This window comes from Mus caroli, chromosome 18, assembly GCF_900094665.2.
Source record: "Mus caroli chromosome 18, CAROLI_EIJ_v1.1, whole genome shotgun sequence".
In the NCBI taxonomy this organism is placed as follows: Eukaryota; Metazoa; Chordata; class Mammalia; order Rodentia; family Muridae; genus Mus; species Mus caroli.
In genome coordinates this window covers 62,032,783-62,057,190 of record NC_034587.1, presented here as the reverse complement: position 1 = coordinate 62,057,190, position 24,408 = coordinate 62,032,783, and the positions used below count along the sequence as shown (strand labels likewise).

The window sequence follows — 24,408 nt, the reverse complement described above, 5'->3', positions numbered from 1 at the left end:
GACATTCTCAGCATTAGTTCCTCTCTGGTTCTCTCTGGGATGTGTCTTCGCAGTGCTTGCGTAGCATGCACCAGGCCCTGGCTCGATCTCTAACACTGAACAGCACAGACTTGATGGCTCATGCCTGTAATTCCAGCACTCAGAAAGAGGTGGCGGGATGATGAGGCATTCAAGGTCATCTTTGACCACACAGTGAGTCTGAGGCTAGCCTAGTATATATGAGCCCTGCCTAAACAATCAAATGTATAAATGTTTTAACTCTTAACTCTCCAGCTGCATCTTGCAACTTTGCAAATCCATGCACATCAGGACACCAAGACAGCCACCCTCAGTGCCTGGTGCTGCTGTTGTGATGTCTTCTGGGTGCTACACGTTGGAAGCCTCAGGAGTCCCTAGTGCTTCCCAAGATCAAGAGAGCGACACAGAATGTCCCTGGCTGGCTCTCTACTCAAAAGAGAGTGCTGGGGCCACTGGGGACCAGAAAAACCCAGAGCTAGATTTGCAGCAATGACAGGTTTTGACTCCATGGAAGATACATATTAATGAAGGCGTGCAACCCAGACGGATTTTTTTTTTTTTTCCAAGAGGGAGAAGTCAACGTCTTAACAGGGACTCAACAGAGAGGGCGAGAGATGAAGACTAGACAGAGAATCTGCGAATGAGCGAGCAAGAGCAGAAAAGCCAAGTCTTGCTCCTTCCATCAGCAAAGAAACCCTGGGCCCAGGTCAGACTAGACGCGTTCTCCCACGTGGACTCACTCTCCAGCACCTACCATGTGTCCCGCACCAAGCTCTGTCCCTCCTGCCCCAGGGTCTCCGTGGTCTAGGAGCTTCCTCTGCTGGGTAAAGCTATTTCAAAATCTCTGGTTCATCATTGCCTCTTCAGGGCATACCGTGCTGCGACGGTCCTACCTGAGGAGACACAGTGTTTGTCAGAAAACCACACATGAGGACATAGGACTCTCTCTGTTTGACCTGAGGAGACACACGGACTGCATCAAGGTCAAGCGGGCAAGCTCTTCTCAGGTGGCAGGCAACCTGTCTACTATTTGTGTTTGTGTTCAGATTTTTCCAAGTGCCGAATGCCACCTGTACTGTACACTTTGAAGCCCACGCTGAGTAGGCAAAGTGCACCACGCAGAGTAACTGTGACAACTATTTCCTGTTTCTGAAGTTTACAAGAATTTGCTCTGCCCCAGCTATTGTTGGTGTAGTACGGTCACCATCACTACCTTGGTTTTGATTTTGCTCAGGCTCTAGAAACCGTAAAGAGGTATTGATTTGGAAACAGCCTCCTCAAACTTGAATACCGTTTAGTTTTTCCACTTGTTATCCAGCGTCTTATCTGCAATGAAGTTTTGGCCTGTGGGAGGTAAACACTACTATTCAACTCACCCAGGCTAGTTAGCCTATAGCTAGGACTGGTTCTGAGGCTCTGTGTGGGCCAAGAAGGTCTGAAGCCCTCTGGGAAAGCATGGGGGCTATCTCATTAAAGTCAAAGTTTCTGACAAGCCCTAACATTCCTGAGCTTTTCAAAGCAGTCTACACCTCCACAGAGAGTTAAATATACTGGAGTCCCTGGCCACTGGTCTTCTATTCTGCAACTGTGGTAGTTTTGACTGCCTCTAGACCTGCAGCCTCTAGAATACAGCAGGGTCAGCATTAAAGCGCTGCCTAAATAGTATAGATTAACAATGAGCTGCAGATGCATGCAGGAAAGAGAAGCAGAGATGAGAGGCAGAAGTGGAAATCATGAGGTACAGGCCTGGTCCTCACTCCTGTTGTAGCCTTGGGGCTCTCCTATGTACAGCTCTGGGCTCCAGTTGCTCGTCCTTGGATGAGTCTACGTATGGTAATGTGTTACATCCTTTGCAGTTGCCAAAGGAGTTGAGGGCTAGGAGCAAAGAAAGCTCTGGTTTGTTTTGTTGTCTGCCTACCAGCAGGGTACAGGGCACCAAAATTGTTGTCCCCAAGCGGAAAAATAGACTCAGAGATCATGTGGATCTTTCCATGTGTCAGCGGGTCCAGGACAAGACAGGGGCTTCTGGACTCCAATCCTTTTTCCATTGCCTTACTCTGCTTTCCTATCACCTCTTCGTCAAGTCCCAATCCCTTCCAAACAGAAGAAAAACAGAACAAACACAGGGTCCAACTATTCAGAGGTGCCGAGTGGAGCTAGTACCATCTTCCTGCAGGCTTGCACGTGCATTCCGATTGTGTTTGTGCTTTGAGGCTCTCTCTTGCTCTCTCTCTCTCTCTCTCTCTCTCTCTCTCTCTCTCTCTCTCTCTCTCTCTCTCTCTAAGACAGAACAAACACAGGGTCCAACTATTCAGAGGTGCCGAGTGGAGCTAGTACCATCTTCCTGCAGGCTTGCACGTGCATTCCGATTGTGTTTGTGNCATTCCGATTGTGTTTGTGCTTTGAGGCTCTCTCTTGCTCTCTCTCTCTCTCTCTCTCTCTCTCTCTCTCTCTCTCTCTCTCTCTCTCTCTCTCTCTCTAAGACAGAGTTTCATTGTATAGCCCTGGCTGTCCTGGAACTCACTCTGTAGACCAGGGTGGCCTTGAACTCAGAGATCTCACCCACCTCTGCCACCTTGAACTCAGAGATCCACCCACCTCTGCCACCTGAGTGCTGACATTAAAGTGTAAGCCACCACCACCCGGCTCCTTTTGTCTTATAGTGAACTCCAGATGCAGGATAATCAAGAAAGAAAGACAATGGTTTTTCTTTTATTCTCTCATGTATATGTACATGTGTGTGTGCATTTCAAATGTGTGTGGGCCTACATATATGTGTATGTACATGCCCATGTGTAAACAAGTATGAGGCCAGAGTGAATTTCTCAATCACTCTCTATTTTATTTACCATATCAGAGTTTCTCCCTGAACCCAGACCTCAATAAATAGGACAGTGGCCAGCTTGCCCCTGGGGTCCCCTGTCTCCACTTTCTGGGATTGTAGGAAGGACTCAGTGCTCACTTGACTTTTATGTGGGCGATGGGGATTTGAACTCTTGGCCTCTCGCTTTCACAAGAACACTGTATTCAGATCTCCAGCCCTGACAGATACTTTTCTGACCCATCTTAAGTGAGGTTGCCAGGGCTGGTGAGATGGCTCAGTGGGTAAGAGCACTGACTGCTTCCCCGAAGGTCCTGAGCTCAAATCCCAGCAACCACATGGTGGCTCACAACCATCTGTAATGAGATCTGATGCCCTCTTCTGGTGTGTCTGAAGTCAGCTACAGTGTACTTATATATAATAATAAATAAATCTTAAGAAAAAAAAAAAGCAAGATTGCCATTTAGTAGGCCATCCTCTCTGGTGAGAAAAGTGTACATGTCTCCTGACAGTCCACATCCCAAAGCCCTCAACCTTAGGTACCACTTTTTTATCAGCATCACCCGAATTTAAGGTACTTAGCAGAGAACCTGCATGTGTTGAAGGCTACACAGGGCTTAGTGACCAGCAGTGCAAATGGTCCCAGCGCCACTCACATATCACATAAGAAGCACAGTGAACACAGACAGCTGCTGGCTTCTGCTCCTTACATCCACACTACATTAACAGGTAAAGATCCTACTGTGAGGACCTGTGTGCCAGTCACGGGACCCACATCCTCTCCCAACAAGAGACCAGAATGGTATTTTCACAAACTGTAACTTTCCCAAGAAGTCAAGACAGGAACAATACACACCAATTGCTTGCAGCTTTGTCCCTCTGGGGGAGAGGAGTAAAGAGTCGTGGAAGGGACAGGAGTGTTTGGGACCTGGTTTCAGGACTGGGGAGTTTTTGACAGCATCACATAAGATAGCAGCCTCTGCTTCTCTGTGTACTACTTCAGCATTCAAAGCCTTTAAGCGAATCCTCTTTCTGGGAAAACAGGCACCATCTAAAAATAAACTCAAGGTCCTGAAACATTCTGGTTTGCCTTTAAGCTTTCTTTTGCTAGGGACTGGGCTATTTTCAGTTTTGCAGCCCTAGATGGTATGGATTTGATCTATCATATGACAAATGGCCTAATGACACTGAGCCAGTCATGAGGCCACAGTAGGTTGGTTATGGTGGGGGGATTGGGGAACAGTCTCATTTAGCGATTCCTGGAATCACTGGAGAAACAGATGATGTGTAGACAGCCCTGGGGGACAGAGTGCTATTTGAGCCTCATCCAAGGTAAGGACTGTACAGTAAAAGCACGCTAAGAGGAGAATGAGAAAGGGGTTGGGGGAGACCATCACGGCACTGGTAGGACGTGCTGGCATGTCACGGTGTTGCCTGGGTTAAGCAGGTGCCCTGGAGGTTTGGTTCTCTGGCCCTGTGAGGTGGATCTGGCTTTCAGAACCACAATGATCCATGCCTTCTCATGTTTCGCCATTCCTCCTTCCTGACTCGACTTCAAGTTCACCTTGCCTCGGGCCCTTTTGATCCCTTGGCACTTCTATCAGGCCCTTGAGTTCCCTTCCTTGGAGCCACACCCCTTGCCCTTTGTGACTCTATCCTTCCAGCTAATCTCTCCCAGGGGCTGCCCGGAGCCTCTGGAGTACCACGGGGTGACTCTTACATGCCATTTTCATCCCTCAATAAAATATCATCCTCACACCCACCAGGAGGCTTTAGCTGTTAACAGAATAATAGTGACCTAAACGTAAGAACTCTTGTTTATCACAAGAAGTCCAGGACCAAAGGGACTCATGTTGCTCCAATCCAGAAGCCCCAAGTTCTTTCTTCTTGCCCCACCTGACCATCACAGCTTTTCCTTCTGGTCACCCCAGGACTGGAAGACGACAGCTGTGGTGACAGGTCTCACATTTTAATTAAAGAAAGGAGAGGAAGAAACAAGGTTCCTACCTGAGTTTGTGACTGTTGTGGTTTAGATGTGTCCCCCCAAAAGTTCATGACTTGGAAAGTCAATCCTCAAATTCACTTGTTGGGATGCTTGGAGGTGGGGCCTTTGGGTAGTAATTATAATGGATGAGATCTTAAGAATGTACATTTGTGACTTGAAGAGAGTAGAAAGAGATACACTTGCTGGGCAGTGGTGGCACACTCCTTTAAACCCAGCACTTGTGAGGCAGAGGCAGGCGGATTTCTGAGTTCGAGGCCAGCCTGGTCTACAGGGTTACAGGGTGAGTTCCAGGACAGCAAGGGCTATACAGAGAAACCCTGTCTCAAAAACAACAACAACAAGAAGAAGAAAGAGAGAGAGAGAGAGAGAGAGAGAGAGAGAGAGAGAGAGAGAGAGAGAGGCTTGTTACATGTCAATAATGTGATGTCCTGTTATGATGCACAAGAAGTCTCTCGTTAGGTTCTGGGTAGATGCTGGTACCACACATTCCTGATCTTCCCAGACTCCAGGACCAGAAGCCAAATGAGCTTCTTCATAAAGGACCAGTCTGAAGGATTTTTTTAATGGCCATAGATAACAGACTAACATGATATCTTACACAGGGATAATGTAACCTTTGCAGAAACGCTTTGGTGAGATTCTCCACAAATCCAGTTAGCCAGACTGGCCCCTTGGTCCTGTCTGTCAGGGTAGGAATCTGGGGTTGGTGGTCTATGGCTTGCCTGTCTCCCCCCAGTTGGGAGCAAGAAAGAAAGGGATTGTGGGTACTGTGAAGTCAGTCAGCTGTAGCTACCACACCTGCCACTGATGAAGGCAAAAGAGCTTTACAAGTGCAGAGAGGCATGGAGGACTTTTCTCAGAATACATGCATACAGCTCACCAGCACAGCCCCTGCTTTTTGCACTGTAGGAATCGTATCAATGGAGGAGAGTTCAAGGCTCAGTCCTCCAGCATGCTGTTCCATCCTGTTTGCCTTTAGCACAACTTGCCAAGAGACATTGTCTTTCCCCCGTCCATCTTTGTGTCTCTGGTTTTTATAAGCTATTTGAGAGCAGGGATCTTACCTCAGACCTTCTGTTGTTAGGGACTCAAATTAGCATCTTGCCCTTTGCTGGCATCCAGGACAGTGTCCTTAATGATGGAGAACATAACCTCGAACATCATGGTGTGGACAGAGAGGCAGCACCTGCCCCATGAGACCCACAGCAGGCTTTCTTAGGAGGCAGCATTTGGGTGAAAATAATGTGTTCATGAAGAGTTTCCCGTGGAAAGTGCTTTAAGTTTTCAAGCTTGTTTGTCCTTTCAAAAAAAGGGGGTTGGAAGTGTTTCTAATTTTAGTTTACCGTCCTTCTCTCCTTATATGGAATCATCTGTTTGTTGATTCAGCAGCACTGCTTGAGTACTTTCTGTAGGCGAATGGTTAACAAAAGTCCATGCTCTTCCCTGTGGAGAGGAAGACAAATCTGGCCATGTTTCATGCAAGAAGGGCCACTGTGGTGACTAAGTGTCTCGGAACTCAGAAGCTCTGGCTTATATTAAGGGAAATAATCCAGCCTTTGGTATGGTTCAGTTTGTTCTAACTCTGTAATAAGAAAACCCGGGTTTATCCGGGCATGGTGGTTCACACCTGTAATCTCAACTCTTGGGAGGCAGAGACAGGAGGATTTTAGGAGTTTAAGGCCCTCTTCAGCAATAGAGCAAGTCCAAAGTCAGCCTGGGTGCCAAGAGATCCTGTATCAAAGCAAGAAAGCAAAAGAAAGGAGTGAAGAAGGAGGGGAGGGGAGGGGAAGAGAGAGGAGGTAATGGCAGGAGAGGAGAGGAGATGGGAGGGGGAGGGGAGTGTAGGACAGGAGATGAGAGGGGAGAACAGCAGAGGAGATGGGAGAGGAAGGGAGTGTAGGGCAGGAGAGGAGAAAGGGAGGCCTGCTGGAGGCTGAAGGCGAAGCAAGTGTGAGGCTCTAGATCTGATCGCTATCACTGATGGAAAAGCAGAGCTGAGTTGGAGAGGGCTCGGTATTCAGACACACACGGCTTTAGATCAGGGCGACTCCGTCGACTCTGGGGACCTGGGGGAGCTTTCTGACCCCCTGAGCATTGCTGAGTTCACGCGTCAGTCCCAGTACCTGTCAGCTCTGAGTGTGTCCTTCATTATATGATCCATGGGAGTGAAATTCCATCAGCCTCCTTTCAAGTGAGCACAGACTTAGGCTTTCTCAGCAGAGATGAAGCAGTTGAGGAAGAAGGGGATGCCTGCCATTCTGCATGAGTGGTTAGAGATGGTGTGGGTGTATGGACATCATAGCTGTAGACTATGTGTCTAGCTGTGACTATGGGTCCAGTCCCCAACTGTGACTAGCCTAACGATGGCCTTCCCTAAGCCTGCTCTGTTTGGGAGTTGGGGCCCTAAATGGTCCATCCAAAAGGCCTCATGTCTGTGACAGCACATAGTGCCTGCATGGTTCATACACAGATGTATATGTATATGTATATGTATATGTATATGTATATGTATATGTATATGTATATGTATATGTATATGTATATGTACCCTATACGTATAGGCTAGTATACACAGGGAGACTGATTCTTCTGAAGATTCCCCACCTGCCACACATGGATCCGCCCAGTCTGAGGCCTCAGTCTCTACCCTCCCCAGTGCTAGGACCCCAGTTCATCACTGCACTTGATCCCTGGTCCCTGCCTGAACTCGGAAGACATCTTTGTTAGTTTCCCAGCAATTCCATTGCAGCTCTGGCCTGACTAATCCAATGAACTTCTCTGTTCTCTGACAGCCTGACCATCTCCACCTTGGCCTGAATCCCATCCAGGCTTCTCCTCTATCACCTCCTTCATGCTGGGACACTGGGAAGTTTCCTCCCATCTCACAGTGGTCTTCCATCCTAGCTAAGAGCTCTTTATACCACACTTGCCCTCCAGGGCCCACTGTATGGTTCTATCTCCTGGTGGGAGTCAGGCTGCTCACCCAACCGGTTAAAAGAGGCAGTAGCATCTCTACTTCACATTTATTTTCGGATCAAGTGAGGAGGCCTTTGTAAGGCTCAGGGCTCTATTCACCAGGGCCATTCCATTTCCTCTCTGCTTCATCTGTTTTATTATTTTGTTTCTCACTCAGAACAAGGTTAACTGATGTCAGTGTCTTCTGGGTACTGGGCAACCTGCCACGTCCTGACAGGATGGTGCTGACGTGCTTGTGGTTAGCCTTAGAGGAGGAGACAGTGGGTCAGAGTGGCTACAGTGGTTACCTGGGGTCCTGTGTAGCGCACAGTGGATTAAGCTAAGTCAGGTTGACGGGCATCCTGTCTAACATAACACAGTGATGGCGAGCTTCTTCCTACAGCCATAAACACTCTTCATTCTCACCCAAACGAGAACAAGTTTACTACATGACAACTCTCCCTCTCTACCCCAGAGTTTCACTCGATAATGGGACAGCCAGCCGCAGCAGATATTCATTTGCCCGACATCTTCCATCATGACACAGCTAGGCAAGGTCTGAGCCACTGGGAGGCATGAGCCTCTGGTCTTCCTCTCGGAGAACTGGCCTCTGAAGGAGACGGGCCCGTCTTACTCTCTGAGCTGATACTAAACACCTTCAAAGAACCTGGGAGTGAGATGTTAAGGCTCTACCCTGAGGGGCTGGAGAGATGGCTCAGGGGTTAAGAGCACTGGCTGTTACTCTCCCAGAAGACCTTGTGTTCAATTCCCAGCATCCTCATGGTAGCCCACAGCTGTCTGTAACTCCAGTTCCAGGGGATCCAACACCTTTACACAGACATCCATGCAGATAAAACACCAATGCACATCAAATTTTTTTAAACTGCTTATATTATATAATAATATTTAATAAAAATAATTATATTAAAGTATATAAGATATATTATATATAAATATATATTTTATACACACACACACACACATATATATATATATATATATGTATATACATACACACATAGATATGTGTGTGTATACACACACACACACACATATATATATATTCCATTCTGAGAATATATATATATATATATATATATATATATATATATATATTCTGAGAAGAACCTTGTGAGTTCCCATCTCCTTCACAGCAGGGATGAAAGGCCTGCACTGCCAGACACAGCTCAAGATGCCCACGGCTCTGTTGAGATGCTCAATCTTAAAGAGTGCAGAAATCCTTAGAGGACTCCACATCAGATTGCATCATATAATTGGCCGCCTGGAGTTAACTTCTGGTTTCATGTGCCCACTAAGGTTTTCCAAACTCTTAGACCACCTGGGATCAGTAGGTGCCCACTGCATGCCCCTCGAATGGTAAATTTACACACAGTCTTGCCTTATGCCATCGTACGTGGTGCTTTGCTAGAGTGGGGTTATTAAAGTAAGATTTTTTTTTTAAAAAATTTAAAAATAAACTTATTTTCAAAAAAAAAAAACTTATTTGTCTCCACATGTGTGAACTATGTGTGCGCAGATACTTGCAGAGGCCAGAAGAGTGTGTTAGATCCCGTGGAATTAGACTTACAGGTGACTGTGACCCACCTGATGTGGGTACTGGGAACTGAACCTGGGTCCTCTGCAAGAGCAGCAAGCACTCTTAGCTGGTTGCCATCTTCCTAGCCCTAAGATTTATTTTTTTTGTTTATGCACATGTGTTTATTCATGCCTGAGTGTGTGTTTGTATGTGTGTATATGTGTGTGTGTGTGTGTGTGTGTGTGTGTGTGTGTGTGTGTGTGTGTGTGTATGTATGCCCTATGTGTGTGAGTACCTACAGAGGTCAGAAGAGGCCATCAGATACCTTGGAGCTGGCATTACAGTCCATTGTGAACCATCTGACCTGGGAGCTGGGAACTGTCCTTGGGGTCCTCTGGAAGTTCCTGGACCACTGAACTGTATTCAGCCCCAGTGGGATTTTATTTTTAAAAGGATCAGGGAGGAATGAGTTTGTCGCCACGGGACTAACCACTTTAAACCTCAAGCTGTGCTGTGACACAGGCTATGCTCGGAGTCGTGTGAACTGGAACATCCCTGTCCCATCCGCTAAGACATCAGCTTGTTTATGCCATCCTGGGTATTGAACCCCTGGTCTCCCCACACTATATCCAGGCTATCTTTTACCTTTTGTTTTGAGTAGAGCTAACTAAGTTGCCCAGGTCTTAACCTCACTATGTAGCCTATGCTGGTACTGAACTTGTGATCTTTCTGCTTCAGTCTCCTTTGTAGCTTGGATTGCAGGCTTGTTCCAGCAGGTCAGATCCACGTGTTAGTTTCATTTTAGAGTATGCCCATTGCTCTGTTGATGTAGTAGTCAGGCAGGCAGGGGCAAGAATGAATAATCCATCTAAATGGAGCCCTTTGGAAGAAATGGCAGGGTGTCGGGCAATGAGTTCTCCACATGGCAGCTACTTCTAGAATGACCCTTGGTGCTAATGATATTGTGATGATAGTAAGACCTTAAAATAAAGAACTGGCGTTGGGTGGGGCATGGGTGGGACATGGATGTGGTTCATGGGTGGAGGGTGGTGGTTTAGGGACATGGAGGAAGATGGATCTTGGGAGACGTGGGTAAGATAGGACATGGTTAGAGGGTGACATGAGTTGGGAAGATATGTGTGAGAAGAGACATAAGTGGATGAGCACATGGGTCATGGGAGTTCAGGCAGAATAGAGCCCTGGGGAGCACAGGTGTGGTATTTTCACTGGGCATTCTCTAAAGTTCTTATTCCTGGCCAGAAGCTGCCATACTTTCTGTGCTTACTGACTTGGTAGTTTGCACCGTAGCTCTCTATAAAAATCCAAATCAAAGGGGCATAGGAAAAGAATATTCTCCACATATTTGTAGGTTTTCAGGTCCAGCGGGGAAACCATCCCAGTTGGTTGGGGAACAGAGATTGTTCATAACTCTTTCACAAGTATTTCGTCTGTTGTGAAACGTTTGCACACTTTAGAAAAGCCTCACTCCTCGCTTCCTCTAAGTTATTCTTGTGGTTTTTCCATTTTTTTCTCTTAATGCGATAGTTTTTATAAAAAAAATAATTGTAGAAAAAAAGAGCAAATATATCCTTCAGTATATCCTACCTACCAATGTGTACTGCCACAGCTGGTAGACACAGGAATGGCTTTCTTTTTTTAGAAACATCAGCATTAGAACAAATGATGCCCGTGGTTAGAGCCTTCTGGCTTGCTTTTCTCCCTCTTGGCGATAGCCTGGCATGTGGCTCAATCTGGTCTCAAACTCTGGCTGGAGGTCTCCCTTAAAATAAGGCTGTCCCTAAATTCAAAGCAAAGCTCTTGCAAAGACAGAGGTTTTGTAGGGGACCCCCAGTGGCAGCACCCTCCACTGGCACACGTCTCATTTTCTTCCTTTCTCTTCCAACAAATACTTGTTGAATGCTTACTGTGTGCTTATTACTGTACCATAGCTTGAACACACATAAAAGGGGCGCTCTCTCAAGACAAGCCCTTGCCTGTCACATCTCCCTCTCCTGGAACACTTCTTAGTAGGTCGGCGGAGCTCAATGGCTGTTGGTTGGATCAGTAAATGGTCTTCATCCATGTGGAGTTTAGTTTGTACTATTATGGAATCCAAGTTCAGCGGACATGAGAGACACTTAGATGATGACAGAGAAATGACTGACAGGCAGCAAGCATCTGGGAGCACGTGAAAGTGTCCTAGGTGACCTTGGTCCCACTTCCTGCTGGCAGTAGGTGCGGGAAGCAACCCTGAGGTAGAAGATCTAATCACACATGGCATTTGTGGAGGTAAACCTCTGGACTGTAGCTTCCCATGGGAAAGAGCATTTCAAGTCCGTCTTGTTATCTGCCAGAAGAGTGACAGCAACCTCCTTCACTCTCTGGCCTGTACACTGGAGTAGGGCTCTACGGAACGAGAATCCGTAGGTCTCTGAGGTCAGAGACAGCATGGCTTACTAAGGAATTACCTCCGTTCTTCTTGGCTGATCATGGTTTTCTTTTGCTCTGAAACAGTTGTTGGCTAGAAGTTTCAAGAGACAAGAAGACAGTCAAGGAGTTTTCTTTCTCCTCAAATACAACTCAATATCACCCAGTATTAAGTGCTGAGATGGGCTCAGTTTGCATACTGTAGGGTTTCTCCCTCCCCCTCCCTTCTTCCCTCCCACCCCTCTCCTTCTTTCTTTCCCTTCCTTTTCTCCAAACAGCATAATCATCTCCTATTTCTTGGGAAGGTAGCTTCTTGCCCCAGAGTCTCATTGAAAAATCCAGAATTTTTATCTGTTTTGAGCCAGAAATGATTGGCAGTGTTAGTAGCCCGTCCAATTTCTCTTATTCCATTGGAGACGGGCTTGAAAGATAGGTCTATGTCTGTTCTTTTCCAGCTTTGTTTTCTGAAGTTCTAGAGGGGAAAAGGAATTCTACCCTTAAACTATTTAGAAGGAGAAAATATTTTTCTTGCCTTCTTCTCATATATGTTTGTTTGTTTGTTTGTTTACTTGAAATCTCACTATGTTGCCTGGGTTGGTTTTGAACTCAGGTAAGCCTTGTACCTTGGCCACGGAGTGCTACCATAATAGATATACACTACTGGGTCTGACTCTCTCTTTCTGCCTTTTAGTGACATTATTAACCAGTAGGCTATAATATTTGGAGGACAAAAGTTGCCCTTTGCTACTTTGTAAAGCAACATTGAGTTCATTTGTCATGACAATCTAACAGTCAGCTGTGCTGGGAATGATTTGTTCAAAAACAAGTTTACCATTCAATTTATTTCCATCTCTTTCCCTTGGAGAGAGGAGGGAAAAAAATCATTAAATACGTGAGGATTGCCAGGAGGCGTTCTGCATAGAATGATGAGATTAGTCCCCTGGAACACAGAGTGATTTAAATTCACACTTCCCCAGGAAGTCTCTAATAGCCAGAGTGAGTTTGAGGATTTATGTTCAGATTTCAGTCATTCCAGCTATGGTCCTTGTCCCTTATTAAAGTTGTCAAGGATTAGCACCCCTGGGGCTGCAGATAAGTCCTATTGTGGCCTCTCTCAGGAACAATTCTATTCATATCACTTTTCTTTTTCTTTTTTTTCTAGATGCAAATTCAGGAAACCATTGGGGAGAGCAGTTCTCTCAACCAGATGTCGGCCTTTTCAGTGCCTGCTGAGGAGTTGTCTACATTTGCCGGGGCCACAACACATTCTGTCTCCAACTTGAGTGAGATCAACAGGGAAAATCTGTCATTGGCCCAATACCCGGGACTGGAAAGCTGTCCTCAAAGCCTCCAGCAGGAAGGCAGACCGAACAGAGACAGAGACTTGCCTGGTGCTCTCTGGGCAGAATCAGCCCATGAACTGAGTCCCCTAGAAGACAATGAGGAAGAAGTGTCGCAGCCTCCAGCCTCAGTGGCTCTCCCTCAGGGTGATGGTGTCCACTGCAGGGAGCCAGAGGGTCTCTCTGATTCTTTCCCCCAGCCCACTGCTCCCTCCCTCCCCTTGGAAAATGTGGGCAGTGGGTCAAGGGTCAGAGAAGCTGCATGTGGGGTGGGGTGTTTTGAAGCCGGTGACCAAGAAACATGTTATGCTACCATGGATCTCCTTGTTGGAGCACCAGTTGATAAATATTTGCCTCAAGAAATTTGCCCCGAGGACTTGGAGCTGACAGAAGGTCAAAGCGAAGAATGTGATTTATGTCTTCCTGACAAGATACTGGCTGTTCTACAGACACAAGGTTCTGAGCCTCCACAGTCCACAGACAAGCGCAGCCAGGATGGCAAGTCAGCCGAGGGCCCTCTTTTTAACAGTACCTTCACCTGGGGCACGGCACAGGAGGCCAGTGAAGATGCTGTGGGAGAGATAGCAGCTGATGTGGGGAATTCTCCCTCCATCTTCTCTTCTACACTACCCTACAATGAAAGAGGGTTTGGGGAGACACAGCCCCTTTGCTCTGAGACTATCTCCTTTGTAAAGGATAGTGAAGGGAGCTATGGAAGTTCCAGTCTCAGCATCCCGGTTGCCATAGACACACTTGCCAGCTACAGTTCTGACAGGGAGTGCTCAAAAGAGCAGTCAGCCGAATCAACTGCTAATGTTGACTGCCATCAGGTGACCAGGAAGACCGAGGGCATATCAACTAATGAAACTGAAGTGCCCGAAATCAAATGCCACTCCGTTTCTGTCCCCCAGGACAATGACTTTGATGTTGGTGCCGACCAGGTCTCGTGTGAGGCACGAGGTGAAGATAATTCCCAATCTCTTCCAGACGAAGACTCACAGTCAGGTTGTTCATTAAGTAGCTCCACAGGTGAAGCAACCGGGGAGACTCTTGTGCCAGCACCCAGCAATACAGGAGCTCATGGCCACTTCTCCATGCCCGAGGGACAGGGTTTGTGTAGCAGGGCTCTTCAGATGGATAACCAGCCTGTGTGTCAGAGCCAGGCTATGGAGGGAGCCCACAGCAGAGGCCTTGAGGAGGACTTCCAAGAAAAAGGAAGTGGAATGAAGCATCGCATCCGGCCACAGAGTACATCCCACCAGGTTTCTCTTTCTGCAAATGACTTCCAAGAAATTTTGTCCTCCATACCCACCATGCAACAGGAGACCAATGTGGAACCCTTGGAGCATTCCCTAGCAGATTCCAGGGAAGAAATTGAGTGTAGCTCAGACCCAAGGACCAGTGACTTGGTGGTGGCTGAGAAGACTGTGGGAGAAGACAGTCATTTGGTAGACAGTGTCCCAGCTCTCCCTGACATCCTCCTTGGAGAGAAAGATGACGTTGGGCTAGGAAGTTGGGCTGTGGGCGGCAAAGTGAAGATCATAACTCTAGAAGCTCCCATCTTTGAAATCTGGCCACCAGAACTACTGAGGCACCCTGGGTACAAGGAGGCAGAAGCTGGTCTCACCATGCCTGGTAGGAGTTGGGCTCTGTCTGACATCCTCAGAGCAGGTGCCACCAGATCTGAGCAAGGTGCCTTGGGAGGAGCGGCATGGGTTCCCAGCCCCCAGGCTGATGCTCTCATGGCCCTTGGAGTGAACAGGGACACCTGGCTAGGTGCTGCACCAGACAGACAAGCAAACTGCAATCGTCTGTCTTCCCAGTGTCTGAATCAACCCCGATTCCTGGAGTCATCTGTAGACCCTGTTGAGGACAAGGAGTTAGAGGTCATGGACTCTCCATCAGAGGTTTCCAAAACTGGAGAGATGGAAATGGCTGAGACACTGAATGAGGAACAGGAGGAAACCCAGCAGACGCTGCGTCACCCCTCCTTTGTTAACCAGTCGGTGAACTTCCCTAGGATCCTGGAATCCTCTGTGGACCCCATTGACGACAGGGGTGAGGTGGAGGGTGTCTGGCCCGAGAAGCCAGAGCCCTCTGACTCCAGCGTAGAAGGAAATGAATTCATTGTTGGAAACACGTGTCAGAGGGTAGACATCCAACCTGTTAGCCTACAGCTCCCACATCCCCAGGACAGTGAGGAAATCATTCCATATGAACACACAACCAACCAAAATCGTGTAGACGGAGAGCGAGCAGATGCCAAAACCAGTCTGCTGGATGAAGCCAAAGCAGAAGCAGAAGCTGCTGTTTGGCAAGCCCAGGGTCCTGGTGAAGAGGGACAAGGAATTCCAAGTGTATGCAACATGAGCCAAACACAAGATGGTGGTGACAGAAGCCTAGGAGAAGCTGGGCAAAGGGGAATGGATGAGACCAAGGTCATTTCCCCCCTGTCTCCTCTTTCTAGCTATCTCACAGGAATGACGCATACATCTGTCAAGGCTGAAACCAACAACTCCACAGGCCACATTTATGGCGGATCTGAGCCCAGAACCCGTCAAAGTGTAATTCCTATGAAGAAGGAAAAGGGAACTATTGAGAGCAAGTGTGGGAAACATGTGCGCTCTTCAGATGATCTCACAAACACATCTTGTACTTCATCTCCCAAAGGAAGTGTCACACGCTTGTCAATAAGCCATGACATGGAGGAACTGAAATCAGAGAGGCTTCAGATTGCGGAAACCAAACCCCTAAATTCATCTGACTCCCCAACAATGACCTTGGCCCTCATTTCAGGAGAATGTGAGTCAGAGAAAGACCCCGAAAGCTTGTTACTTAGGGACCCATGTCCAAAGGGCTCCACCCTGGATAGTGGGAAGAAGTCCAGGGACCAACAGCAGAGGCCTGTGGCAGCCCAGGTCAGCAAGGCACCTGGGGACCAATCAGCAATGGCTGGGTCAGAGGAGGGCAAGAAGAAGCAAGAGGCTTCGGGGAGTGGACACTTGACTGCAGGGATAAAGAAGAAAATTTTCTCCAGGGTGGCAGCCCTGAGACTGAGGCTGGAGGAAAAGGAAAATTCGAGGAAGAACTCCATCGTGAAGAAGACACCTAAGTTTGAAAGGTCCTTGTCCCGCACTGATGAGAAAAGAGACCCCAAAAGGGCCCCCTGCAAAGCTGAAGGGAAAGGTGAGACTGCTGTGTTTAGCAGCGTTGAAGGGCTAAGCACAAAGCTCCCGTGTCCCTTTGAGTCCTTGTCAGTTCAGATGAGCACCAGGTGGGTGTGGATGCCAGGACCTCGGCCAGTCGTCCCATGGTTCTCAAACTTGAGCAGGCACAGCTCACAGGGGTAGGGTAAGCTTGTTCAAAGGCAGGTTTCTGAGCGCCACAGGAGTTTCTGATGGGGGCGGGGCATCGTCAAGAATCTGCAGTTGTACCCAGTTCCCAGGTGGTGTGGCAGGAACCCCTCATCGCAGGTGCCTGCAGCTGCGTGATGGAGGGGGTATGACGAAGATGCTTTTCAGTTTAATTACCACCTTTGAAAAAAAAAATCTCCTCTAACAGACGAGCAGAGTCACTGATGTAGCTAATCTGGAAAACTAAACTGACCACACGCAGAGGAAGGTACATAAAAATATTTCGGCACAGCTTGAGATGTCCTTTAATTGTTAATTCCCCCCTTCATTAAGCATGGATTAAGGAATCCTTGTTTTTCTTTTCAATTTTAAGTGTGCAAAATTTCTTCCCGGTACCTGAATCCACCCAGGTTTTCAGTCCTTTTAAGCCTCAAAGATATTGGCTTTGTTCCTTCTGTTTGGCTAACTGGATCGCTTCAGCCCTGATCCCCGACAACCTCACAGGAACAGGGGCTACATTCTTTTTTTTTTGGTTTTTCGAGACAGGGTTTCTCTGCAGAACTCACTTTGTAGACCAGGCTGGCCTCGAACTCAGAAATCCGCCTGCCTCTACCTCCAAAGTGCTGGGATTAAAGGCGTGCGCCACCACACCCCGCTAGGAGCTACATTCTTTTGGAGTTACCCCTTCCCTTGCTGCCTGGCAGAAGTCTCAAGAGAAGACAGAGGGCTCTGCTGGGACCCTGTGTGTTAGAGCAGAAGGCTCTCATCCCACTGAGAGCAGAGGAGCTTTCTCCATTCTTAACCCGAGTACCTGATCTGGAGGCTGGGGTTTCTTATGCACAGCCTTTAACCCTATTACAGAAAGGGTTACTTGGAATGGAACCCAGGATTCGGTGCCTGCCAGGCGTGAACTCTGTTGACTGAAGTATGCCCCTAGCCATATATGCTGTTTTAAACATATTTATAGAGAATGCATCAATGTGTTAAAGGGTCTCAGAAGTGGGTTCAGAGCCAGGGTTGGTGGTACACACACCTGCAGTCCCAGCCCCTGGGAGGCTAAGGCAGAGGGATGGTGAGTTTGAGGTAAGCTTGAATATTTAGTGAGTTGAAGGTTAGCCTGGACTAAACAGTGAGACTGCCTCAAAACAACAACAAAATGTTTCAGTCCAGAAGGAGATAATACAGTGGGTGTTCTCGTCCATAAAGTTACACATGGGAAAGGGATCGTTCTGAGTGCCGCTACTGTGGGAGAGTTTGGACCAAGCCTAGTGCAACCTCCCTAAGTACAAAGGAAGGAGAGTGAGAGTGAGAGTGAGAGCGAGAGCGAGTGAGAGAGAGAGAGAGAGAGAGAGAGGTGGAAGAGCACTCTGGATGGTTTGCAGGTGCTAGCAAAGCAAGTACCTAGGGTTCAGCCATGTCCTGAGAAAGCCTCCTTTGAGGCCGTCAAGTGGTGACAAAGGGTTTCCCAAGTCAGGGCAGCTCAACGCAGCATGCAGGACCTTGAAGGCCGTTGAGAGGCAGATTCAATGTTAAGATTTTCTACGGGGGAGAAAGATTTTCTTTCTGTTTGCTGTATGACTTTTCCTAGGGACACAAGAATAAACTCGTATTCATCCCAGATAGCACACCAGTGGCACACCAAAGAAATGATTTGACTCCAGAAGTCTGGTGGTCCAGTGAGTTGGCTGGAATTACAAGACCATGAACAAGGGGGTTACTCACAAGCACACAGATGTCTCAAAGCTCATGAGAGCTAAGTCTTGGGAGGTCCGGGCACTGCCTTGCAACTTCCCTAGCAACTGTTGCTGCTTATACAACCTTGAGATGAGGCCCTGAGAGTCTCAAAGGTTCTAGAAGCTTCCCAGACTCGTGAGTTGGCCTTGAGTTTCATTGACTTCAATTCAGAAGAGACAGCAACAGGACGGTGTTTGTGTGGTTGCTCGAGGGTCTGCATTTCCCCTGTACATAGGCGGTGCTAACCCCGGGGATCACCCAGCACAGGGATGAAGAACTTAGTTCAAACACCAGGTCACTGACACCGCAGGGTTGATGCCAATCTAGCATTAGAAGGTAGAGTGGTTCTTGTCTGCTCCCTAAAGAATGTGGTCCTTACAGGGCGTGTGGGGTCATCGGGTCCAAAGAACCAGAGACCTCCTCTGAAGTCCTCAGTTAGGAGGAAGCTTCAAGAAGATTGGCTTGTGTCTGAACAGGGCTCTCCATGGCTGCTCTTTCCCAGCTGGGAAGAGGTCAGCAGTAGGCCAGCCTCTCTCCTCTTGCGTGGCAATTTCCTTTGAAGAGAAGAAGACAGAAACACCAGCTCTCACTGGTTCAGGCTCACAGCTCCTTGCCCCACCTTCACGCCAGTCCCAGGCCCTTACCTGGTTTGGCTGATCGGCTGGCCATTGATTTACTAAAGGAACAGTTGTTTTTATAGGCCGACCCCAATTATTTGTGATGATTGGTGTGTGTTTCCTTAGTAAACACCTGCTGTGTGCGCTAATGAGCCAACATACAGGTGAGGATCAGTGACCTGGAAAATGATTTACTATTATGGGATGTCTGCGCTCCTAAGCTCTGCCCTGGACAAGCACCTGCCTTTTTCTTTTAACTACTTATTCCTGATTAGCATGTATGAGCGTCTACCAGTGACTGACATCTTTAAGAATTGACGTCACCAGTGAGCACTCAGTTCTTTGTTTTGCTCGGCAGCTTTTGCTCTTCCTGCCTCCTTGCTGTTTAACGACCCCTAGGGAAATACAACATAGGTGTGCTCACTTCTGCTGCAGGGTGTGGGTCTTGTAAGACTCCAGTCCTCTCTAGAATGGGTGGGTCACATGATGCCAGGCGCTGCTTTGACTGCGTGGACCCAGCTGCCTGGTGCTCTCCTGCAAACAGCCCAGATTTTACGCCTTCCTCCTGTGTCTGGGCAGGATAGACATCAAGAGAGTGTGCTCAGGTGATCCTGGGAAAAATGAAATGGACGCTGAGAGTTCTTTCTTTGGCTTCTGAAGCTTAGCACAATGGAAGCTTCCTGTGTAACAGGAGACTCTAAAAATTATATTTAGTGTGTGTGTGTGTGTAGGCAGCCTGCAGAAGTCAGTTCTTGTCTTTCACTAGGTGGGTCTCGGGGATTGAACTCAGGTCTCAGGCTAGGCAGCAAGTGCCTTTACCCACCAAGCTGGGACTCTGTAGCAGAGTTTTTTTTTTTTTTTTTTTTTTATCTTCCCTCCAGCAGGCTGGGCAGGAGATAAACCCAGTGGCGCTCCCACACCTTTGCTCATAAGCTGCATTTTTACTTGACTGCCACAGGAACAGGATCTTGGCTGACTGCACATTTCCCAGAATCCATCATTCAGTTCTGCACCTGCTTTTTGCTCTCCTCTTCGCCCCATGGTGCAATTGGTTCCCATGATATTGACAGAAATCTCTGCGAGGCTCCGGTTGAAGGATTTGTGACTCAGCCAGCCCATTGCCACTTCCTGGGGCCCAAGTCCGATTTTATATTTTATTCTGCGATCTTATTATCTGTGGAGTCAAGGAGATATTGGAAAGCCATTAATGCAACACATTCAGTGTTGAGAAGTTTGAGGCATTTGAGTGCGTAAAGGCCTGAATTGGTACTTCTGGCGTGCCTGTGGACTAGACAGCATCCTATGATAGTGTGTTCTTTTGTGTTACCACCTGGGCTGTAATAAACTGACCACAGTTCCCATAATGCCAGGCTGTTCCCTTGGCTGGGTCCCTCTGGCCTCCTAATGTTCTAATGCCTATACTTCCACCTGGTGGCTGCTCCAGCCAATTACACATTTTCTCCTAAGGCCCTGTCTCTGGTTAAACTCAAGAGGCAACCTCAGAATCACAGACCAACCCACGGGAGTCATTTCCTCACCATATTCACGTCACTCTTGTCAGTGAAATGGATGCAAGACAAGTCACTCCAGCCCACCAGATCACCTTCACAAAGACAACTGCACTCTGTGTGTGTATGTGTGTTTGTGTGTGTGTGTGTGTGTGTGTGAGAGAGAGAGAGAGAGAGAGAGAGAGAAAGTGCTCAGTGATTTATATAGCACTTGTTGCTCTTGCTAAGTTAGTACCCAGTTTCAGTTCTCAGCATGGACACTCACGACCACCTGTAACTCCAGTTCCAAAACACTTGATTCCTAATTCTGACCTCTACAGACACCAGGCACAACCATGGTGCACATACATAAATCTAAATAAACAATCAAAATTATAGGAATTCTATTTTCCCGTGAGTGTTATAGATCTTTAGAATCCACATAATGAAAAACAAGCGTTGTTTGTTTGTTTTGTTTTTGTTAGAATGGTTCATTTCCTTTCCCACTGTTATATTTGAGCTGGCCGCATCTCTTCCCAGGCTATTCTATACCTTCATTCATGAGTTAGGAACATCTTCCTTGTCTCTCGGGACTGCTGCCGATCAGTGACTGAGAGGACCTTTAGCCTACACTAACCTGCATATCTGTCTCTAGCTCCAGTATTGCTGAAGAGGATCCAGGCCGAGATGGCTCCCGAGCACTCCGGAAATATAAAGTTGAGCTGCCAGTTTTCAGAAATCCATGAAGACTCTACCGTCTGCTGGACAAAAGATTCCAAGTCCATAGCCCAGGTCAAGAAAAGGTGGGATGCTATTTTTCACGGTTATCGTTTGTTTGCTTCTTAGTGTGGTTGTCAAAGAAAATAATAAATAAGAAATGAGGAGCGAGGAGAAGCGGAGATTCCATATCCCATTGAGGTTTGGATATGAAGTGCACGCCCCACTCAGCCCCAAAGGCTAACTGGCTTACGGCTTGATTGACAGATAATGGGCTCTAGGGAACCAATGAGAACACGAGGGCTCGAGGGCTCTGACTTGACAGGTCAATCCACTGATGGCTTTATAACTTGGTGACATTACTGGAAGGCGATAGAAACTGGGATATGGGGCCTGGCTGAAGTGGGTTAACTGGGTGCTTTTGAAGGGTGCGTCGTGGCTCTGGCTCTCGTCTGCCTGTTTCCTGGCTGCCCCGAAGTGAGGAGTTTCAGCCCCTGTGTTCTTCTTCCATGATATAAGCCCAGAAACAGAGTGAACTGGCTATAGACTGAAACCGGAAGCCAAAAATAAGCCCTCCTTTCTTTTCAATTCTCTGTCAGATATTTTTGTCGTGGCGAAGAAAGGCTGATACAGTATCCAAGAAGAGGAAGAGTGGAACACAGTTCAGACAGGGAATATGGTGGCTAGTTCTTGCTTCAGCCTGCCCGCCACCTGTGAGTTGTGTGTTCCTAGGAAGGGATAGGCTCTCCAGTTACAGTATTTTGTTTTGTTTCTTGTTGTTGTTGTTGTTTTTCGAGCCCTGGCTGTCCTGGAACTCACTCAGTAGACCAGGCTGGCCTCGAACTCAGAAATCCCCCTGCCTCTGCCTCCCAAGTACTGGGAGGTGTGCACCATCAATCACTACCCGGTGGTCCAGGTACAGTTTTTAAAATCAGGATACATAGTGAATCATTTTTTAAGCTCTGAGGGCCTAGGGTCACAAAACTTTCTGGGACTTACACTTACAGGTATCTTCTGAGTCAATATCCTCCCTCGACCCCCACGTAATCTAGCAATGATCAAGCAAAACTAAGGAGATTCAACAGGGGGGAAGATCCCAGGGTCACAGCAAAGTAAAGCTTTCCAGGAAGACAAACGACATCACTTAAGATAGAAAGAGCACATTATTCTGAGTACTAAAGATGATGGAGGAGTCAGGGTCAGAGGGGAGCACAAGAATCATTGGAAAACACCACATGGGAGAGAGACAACACACTCAGCTCCCCAGATCAGCCCTGGTAATGAATGTTCAAGAAAACAGGTGAAGTCCTGGCTCATCTGACAAGCCCTCAAAGCAAATCAATGGAGATGAGTGGAACTTAAGCATCTCCCAGAAACTTCTTTCTGCCTAGGGAGGCCTTAAGCCAGCTCCCTGAGTTCTTGGAGGGACTCCTATCTTTGTAAACTTAATGGAGACAGGCTGAGCAAGTGGGAAATAGGAGCGCTCCTATATTCAGTCAATTTCTCCTGCTTATTCAGTCAAATCCTCCTGCTTAAAACGGATGTCTGGAAGTTATTTCTCAAGGGTACCCATGAAGACTTGAGCTGCAGTCTCTGATCTTCCAGCATCACTCCAGAAAAATCTAAACACAATTGCACACTAGCCACTTGGCTAGATGTGTTCCCATTTCCCTGCTTGTCTTGTGCACTGCTTAAAAACGATGATAATCGTGAAGAAGCGCTCTGATTTTTTTTAAATCGAGGCATCTCCCTAGAGCCTCATTTTAAAAGTACTCATTATTGATTTTAATTATTTTTTTTTCTGAAACTGTCATTTCAGAACAATGAACCAGCAATTTTTGATTCATTCTTCCTGTTCTAATCTGAGGTTAGCACTATGCCCTTTCCAGGTCTTTTTGCATCTGAGGAGTTATTTCCCCAACCCCCCCCCCCCCCAAGGAGCACAGGCCACTAGTCAGCCAGCTCTCCAGGCTTAGTCACGTTTGCTCTGCTTCTTCTTAGAAATGGTTTAGTTGGATCATTTTGCTTTCTTCTTATTGCTACTTGAGAAAGCGCCTAAGTCACCATTCCTTTGTCCGTAGACAGCTCATTTGCATGATTTCAGACGGCTTTTCAAATGCTCGTTAAGTCCTTTCGCCCTTTCTTCCATTAAAGTACTCTATTTAATGTGTGCCTACCTGAATTAGCTCAGTGCCTGATTGCTCCTGCTGGCATTCTGTCACTCTAGTGAAATAACTTGAGATGACTAACTCATAGGGGGCCTATTTTCTCACTATTTTAGAGATTCCATCTATGATTTGGCAGACCTGTCACCTTGGGTCTGTGGTAGGGGTTCCGGATGCCAAGGAGAGCAGTCAGTATCAGAGGGAGATGCTGACCTCATAGCTAGGAAGTAGAAGCCCAGGTGTCACAACTCCCCTTGAGGACATGCCATCAATAACTTAAAGACCAACTTCTATGTGTAACCTCTTGAAGTTCAAGAGGTCACTAGCACCACCCTGGGGACAAATCTGTAGCCTATGTACTTTGTGGGTGGAGGGATAGTCAACACCCAATCTATAGCACTTGCCAAGGTATAGATTTCAAAGAGCTGAACTCTCTCAAAGGTGATTAGGAACATGTAGCAAAGGTCTTAAACTCACCGACCGAGAAGGAAATCAGCTCGATGGCAAAACTGTTCCAATGGGCATTTGAAGAGCGAGGACGTAAACAGCCAATAGGCATAGGGATATGTAACACATATTTTCAAATACATATAAAACCAGCTTGTAAGGTTAGCAGGTACTCAACTTGGATGTTGTCTTTTCTTCTGTCCAGGAAGCTTCAAGTCAATACATGACTCAGAACTGTCTGGATGTGTCATTGCATTGTTTGTCTGGCCCCTAACGTGTACTCCTTCTGTTTCCACCTTCCTCGTAGTCTGCAGTACAGGCATTCACCACTACATAGAGCTGAATGTGTTCTACTTTAAATAATAAACAGCAAAGGCAAGCATTGGGGCAGTCCTTTATAAGCAAAGTAACCTTTTGGTGAGCCTATTAAGAGGTGACTGACCCTACCAGGGACATGCCATCACCTCTGTCTGAGTTTTAGGTAATCTTTAGCAAGCTACAGTTTGGAAGCTAGAAGTCAAAATGCTTTTATTATGTGTCCAGAGCAAGACTCTTTCTCCAAAGAGTCTACATAAATAAATAAATAAATAAATAAATAAATAAATAAATGCATTGACATGCAGTGTGTGTGTGTGTGTGTGTGTGTGTGTGTGTGTGTGTGTGTGTGTGCTGTTATGTCTTGGCTCTGGGGAGCTTTCAAGTTGGCAGCCTCTAAGACTGTTGTGGCCATTCAAATTTTTTTGGCCACTAGAAACCGACTCTCCTCTCTGGAAAAAGAGGTCCTT

General features: G+C 47.2%; 1 protein-coding gene across 1 annotated transcript in view; it reads left to right on the top strand.

The window, feature by feature from the left end:
* Alpk2 (alpha kinase 2) overlaps positions 1 to 24,408 on the top strand; it is a 124,125-nt gene that overhangs the window by 69,653 nt on the left and 30,064 nt on the right. The window contains exons 5-6 of the mRNA XM_021151041.2: positions 12,926 to 16,289; positions 20,950 to 21,097. Of these exons, the coding sequence (XP_021006700.1) occupies positions 12,926 to 16,289; positions 20,950 to 21,097 (3,512 nt within the window). The remainder of the gene's footprint in view (positions 1 to 12,925; positions 16,290 to 20,949; positions 21,098 to 24,408) is intronic.